The sequence below is a fragment of the Terrapene carolina genome, unplaced genomic scaffold (genome assembly GCF_002925995.2).
Source record: "Terrapene carolina triunguis isolate 2854851 unplaced genomic scaffold, T_m_triunguis-2.0 Scaffold88, whole genome shotgun sequence".
Lineage (NCBI taxonomy): Eukaryota > Metazoa > Chordata > Testudines > Emydidae > Terrapene > Terrapene triunguis.
Window position 1 is genome coordinate 37,551,742 of NW_020664439.1, and position 6,000 is coordinate 37,557,741.

A 6,000-nucleotide genomic window follows, 5' to 3' on the forward strand; every position below is an offset into this window, starting at 1 on the left:
ACACCCAGATGTGGATAAAGTACTGCAATCCTGTTCAGGCAAAATTCCCACTGACTTCACATGAAATGCAATATTGGATCTCACAATTGAACAATCTCTAGTCTGTTTTAAATTACATTTCATAGTAAGGACCTGATCCTGCATTAGAATCTGCTAGCGCACATGTGCGGAGTCCCATTAACTTATATAGGATTAGAGCCTTGGTATGTATTTCATCTGAGGATCTTGAGTTTGCTCTCAGGTGAGTTTGATAAAAGTGTGGATCGGTCTTGTTCACTGTTAAACTTCCCTTTCCGAGAGTGAGACACACAGAACCACCACCTTTAGTTTCTAGAAGTAGTTACCCTTAAATCAAGGTTGAGATCTTTGACAAAGCAGCATGTAGAAAATTTATATTGCATCTAGTCTTATCTGATGTGGCATATAGTTAAATGGAGAATAATTTGCAGTGCTTGCCTGTTCTTAACCTTTTCAAGCATAATATTTACAGGGAAATCAGAGAAAGGCATAATGTAGGCTGAATTTATCAAAGAATCCTTTCTTTATACCTTGAACTTTGCTTTGCACATGAATGTATAGTTCATCATTTGTTTCCGATAAAATCCACCCATTCTTCTCTAAATACCCCAATATTATTTTTCACATAAACAGAACAGTACTACCAAGATTTCATTACTGTTCACAGTTGGTGCCTTCTAATTCCATGTAATTTTAATTAAAGAAGAACTTGAAACAATCTCCCCCTGTGTTACTTCCAAGTATACAATTAACAGTGTACAGTTTCTGCTGTGAACAGTCATTTAGTGATTTCAGATTAATAATTAATCATTGCTTCCTTAGTTGTATCCATGCTAGAAAAATCGGAAGCAAGAGCTGTGTGTAAACAGCTATTGGAAATAAATGCTTTAATGAATTTGAAAGGACTTTGCTCTACTCGAATTTGAAACCTAAGCATGTAATTCCATTGGACAGAAAAAGATATGTGCTCTCTTCACTTTAAACTCTGAGAGTGACACATTGGAAAGTATTTATTGTGTGCTTGAGTGAAGGGCAGGTTATTTCATGAAGGGCAGGCCACCTCTAAGCATCATAATGGTTTTGAAATAAGTGATTATTCTGGAACTTGCAGTATAGAAGAGCCCATCTCTGGAGTTTGAGCACTCTGACTCTTTTTTTCAAAACAACCAATACAAAAATTATACAGTAGCTGTCCTTATAAAAACAAAAACATCTGTGTTGGCCTTTGTCAGATGAAGGAGCTCCTGTGTTTGAACAGCCTGATCTCATCATTGTCCTTGCCATACTTGGGATATGATTCAAGATAGAAGTATGAAGAGTTTTATTGAAGACTGCTTCACTGAGTGTGCCCAAAATAAAAGGAATAACTCCTAAATCTAAGATAGCCTTTTCCACACTGATATTAAACGGAGCATGGGCGGGAGAAAACGTGAATATTGTTATAATGAACATGGCTATCTTTCATAGTGAAAGCAAATTTTACGCCAGGATGTTGAGAGAACTCCCTCTTCCTTACTCTGGAATTTTAAACATCCTCTCCAGTCTGCTAATTTTCATAATCTCTTTGGAGACATGTTAGAATGCAGCATTGTGTGCTGTCTTTGGCAATGGAAAATGGTGAACTGGTAGCAGATCAAATCAAAATATCATTAATCCAAACATGTATCAATAACAATTTAATTTTAAACCTCTCCATCACTTGATATCTTCCATTTCTGAGAAAATGATGGTTAATCAAGTTTAAACAGTTAAGGGGCAAATTTGGCATTTATTAAAAAATCCTCCACAGAAGCCCAGCATAACTATTGGACCCACTAAGAAGAATCTTTAGAATGAAATTTGTAATTCAACAAGTAGCTGAAGTAGTATGGCTTCATAATAGCCAATACCTATTAGTAGAATAGCCAGTAGTGTGACTTCATAATGAATGTTTAATGCTGAATTTGTCAGATGGACTTCCCCCACAATGGACCATGGAGGAAAAAAATTTGAGACTACTTCAGAGAGCCACATTTTTACTTAAGTGGACACATCAATTTACAAATCACACTTCGTTCTGGTTTTGGCTTGTTGTTGTTATAGGTTCCATCTAATATTAGTAAATGAAAGTTTGGAGAGTTACAAAATTTTCCCCGTTTCCCCAATTTATTTACTTTGTGCATCTGCCGCATGTTGTGTATATAGTCAATTTCAGTATTTCCCCACACAGTCATAGTGGTGTATATGCAGTATAGTTGTGGCTGTGTAGATCCCAGAATATTAGAGAGAGGGGGTGGATGAGGTAATATCTTCTATTGGACTCCTGTTGGTGAGAGAGTTCTGTGTGGCTTGAAAACTCAACTCTCACCAACAGAAGTTGGTCCAGTACAAGATACCTCACCTTGTCTCTCTAATAGTTGTGTGTAGGCAGTGACTTTCCCCATCATCACCTACAAAAGCAAATGAGAGGAAAGCGTTTTATTTTCTTTCTTTCTCTTCTCACCTCCTTCCTTTTCAAAGGAAAATTTGATTATAAACCCAAAGAAATTACCATTTGGAAATTGACAAGATTGGAAATTAAGTGTCTTCTGAAACAAAAAAGCTAAGATTTTCAAAAAGAGATGCCTGAAGTTCCATGCCAATTCAGTACTTTTGAAAATTAGGCCATTTATTCAGATACTCAGGTATGGATTTAGGAAACTAATTTCATGCAACTCTGTTTGAAAATCTTGGCCAATCTATACTTTTTCTCAATTATGTAAAAAAGTAAGTATCCTCTTATCCTTATCCTTATCCATCTGGCACAACGTAGTATTGATTTGAGGTCTAAAGCACGCAAACTGTTTTCCCCAGCAGCAGCAGAATAACTCTGACACTCTAAACGTCAGGCATGTTCGCAACTCCTTTTACAAGTTAGTTCTCTTACCTTCTTAATAACACGATACGTGTGTTAGTATATGCCCAAACCTGTAGGTGGGATTTTCAGAATAGTTCATTTTTGGCTTAACTCTGCTCCTACTTATGTCAGTGGACAGTTTACCATCAACTTCCATGGGGGCAGAATTAGGCCAAATGAGTGGTGTTGAAAATTCCACCTATTTAAACAAACTCAATGACCAAATTATATGTGTTCATACATTTCTTGGCTTATTAGTCTGTTCAAAGCATGAAGTGTGGAAACAAACACTTGTGCCCTCTCCCAGCCCAGTAATTAATATATATTGCTTGAGAGACACATGCTGAAAAAGAAAAATAACCTCACTAAGAAACATTATTGCATGTATCTTTTTTGCCACTTTCTTGGGATAAAATGTTTCTCAATATTTTTTTCCAGACATTCGGGACAGTGGGGGACCTAAGCCAGTGATGGTGTATATTCATGGAGGGTCCTACATGGAAGGCACTGGAAATTTATATGATGGCAGTGTTCTGGCAAGTTATGGCAATGTGATAGTCATCACAGTCAACTATCGCCTTGGGGTACTTGGTAAGAAGCTTTTGGATTTCAATTAATCCCTGCTATCTGCATTGCACTTCATATTATTCATGAGAATATTTTCAGAAAACTGCTTTTGTCTTTGTTTTTAAAAGCCTTTTTCCAAAACAAGACTTGTTGTTCTGTAGTTCCAAAACAAAATTTCTGCCTTTATATGCCGGATAACCTGAAATTCTGCTTCCAATTTAATAATATAAAAATATAATGCAGATGTTCAGATTTGCTGAGTTCATGTTGCTTCTTTCTGTCATTTATGAACATTATGTTGATTAGACGTACATACTGCATAGGGAAAATGAATTTATAGTATTCAAGTGCTAATTCAGAAATGGGGATTTTTTGTTTGAGAAGGGAAAAGATTAGAAATAATGCTTATGTTCTGTTGATCACCATGGCTTTTTGTCCTCTGAAGAAGCAAGAGATTTTGGGATACTAAACTGGCATTTTTATAACGACATTGTGCTTTCTTGATGTAGCTGGATTCCTTTGGTTTTAAAGTGGGAAGTGTCGGTCTAGTTAAGTACATCCAACATTTTCTAGACAGAATAAGAAAGTCAGAATGGAGAGTAGACTCCTCCTGTTTTGACTTAAATGAATGATGTATGCTTACATTGGTGGTTTAAATAAGGAAGAGTTGTGAGGTTGACTCCAAACTATCTATTCATAAGTATTTCTTAAAGTAACATTTTGCCACTCATTCAGTACAGGCAAGCTTGTGACCGAGCTGCCACCTTGAGACAACAAAATAACTTGTTTTTTTCCATTGTTTTCTGCTGATATTTTGTGTTTTGAAACCCATGATGTGAATTGGATTCTAGGATATTATATAGACCGATATTGCAATAGTGTACCAGAAATTTTATGAAAGAATCATGACACTATATATAATATCCCAAATGGTTTGATAAACGGCAGCTAAATAATGTGATAAATAACGTGTTGTTTAGTTAACAAGGCCAGTGAACTTTATTCTTAGTATGTTAGCAGTAGGAAAAGGCTACTGGGAGTTATCGAGCATGTTGCTTTTATTTTCCATTCCAGGGTCATATTATTTACTCAGTCCCCATTTCATTTGTGTTTAGTATGCACCTAGTCTTTTCATGAATTCATTAATTCTTACCGGCTGTCCTGGGTAACTGCCATCTGTCGATTACCTTTTTTGTTAAAAACTGGGGAATTGGAAGACAATGAATTTGATTTTCTTGTTATTCTTGCCTGCCTTTGGTTTTGATGTTGTCGAACTTCGATTCTTGAAACTTGGCATAATTTTAATTGTTTTACATTGCACCCAGTCACTTTCACATGTAAAATGAACAGTACTATTTAAAGATTATCTAGCTCTTTGTTTAGTGTCCAATCCTGGCTTTAATTTGTCCGCAATTCTTTTGGCAATGTGACATGTTATCTTGTTTGCTTTTATTTCAATGTAGTTACACACTGACTTGTTGGTACAATAATTTGGGATTCACGTTCATTGTCAATATATTGTATCAGCTTTCACTTAATGGACTTTCCTTTTTCTAATTTATTTTAGTGCACTCATCGCTGATGTATCAGTTTACATTTATCTGCAGTAACCAGTCCACTAGGCTAGGCTGTCAAGTGATATAAATGCTCCTTGTCTGATTGCATTGTTACTTATTTACTAGTTCCAAACTGTACTTGTAACAGCAATGTTGGAAATCTTATTTTTTGTACCAAAAAATGAACTATTTTGCATGATTCTATTTTAGCCTGAGATTTCAACATTGATCCCTCTAGTAGCTGGGCTAGTAACATCTTACTAAACTTGCATATTCCTTGGTTCTCCCTCTGGTTTGTGAGGTCTTTGGGACAACAACAATGAAGAAAGAAGTACTTTTTTCTTTTTAATTGTAAACTGTATCGGTAAAACCATTAAAACTGAAAAGAGAACTGACTGCAGTAATACTTAAAATGACTCTCCTTTCAAGTCAGCTTTCAAAAACTGACTAAATTTCAGGTTGACAGTCTTCCCTTAATACAGTAAACATACCATTTGCTTGCACATAAAATGACTGTTATACTTCACTATGTATCCACTACAGCAACAAGTCAGCAATTAAAAAGAACCTATACAGTATGCAGTTTTCTCCTCTGCCTTGCATCATTACTTTTTTCTTCCTTTAACATCGCTGCAGGTACTATTATACAATAAGTGTTTAATTCCTCAACACAGGTCTTTTGGTATAAATGCAATATATATCAACTTCGATTGATGCTGTTTAAGAATATTATTCATCATTAAACAATTGTCCTGCAAAATATTAGTCTTTGCTGTCCACAGGATTTCACTCCTTGTTTCTCACATTCACTGTCTCCCTCACTGACAGAGCTTAGCTATGTATACACTTAAAAACTGATCAACATATTAAGCTATGTTGGTGGGGGTTGGGGGAGGGAGGGAGGAAGGAAAGAAAGGGAAGTCTCAGGGCAGAATTTGACCCACTGGTATGTTTTTACAAATACATGACATAAAGCTTTGTGGG

General features: G+C 35.9%; 1 protein-coding gene across 7 annotated transcripts in view; it reads left to right on the plus strand.

Moving 5' to 3' along the window:
* Positions 1 to 6,000, plus strand: part of NLGN1 (neuroligin 1) — a 456,846-nt gene that overhangs the window by 146,687 nt on the left and 304,159 nt on the right. For all 7 annotated transcript variants that reach the window (XM_024221191.1, XM_026649868.1, XM_026649867.1 and 4 more), the window contains one exon: positions 3,332 to 3,484. In XM_024221191.1, coding sequence (XP_024076959.1) covers positions 3,332 to 3,484 — 153 coding nt within the window. The remainder of the gene's footprint in view (positions 1 to 3,331; positions 3,485 to 6,000) is intronic.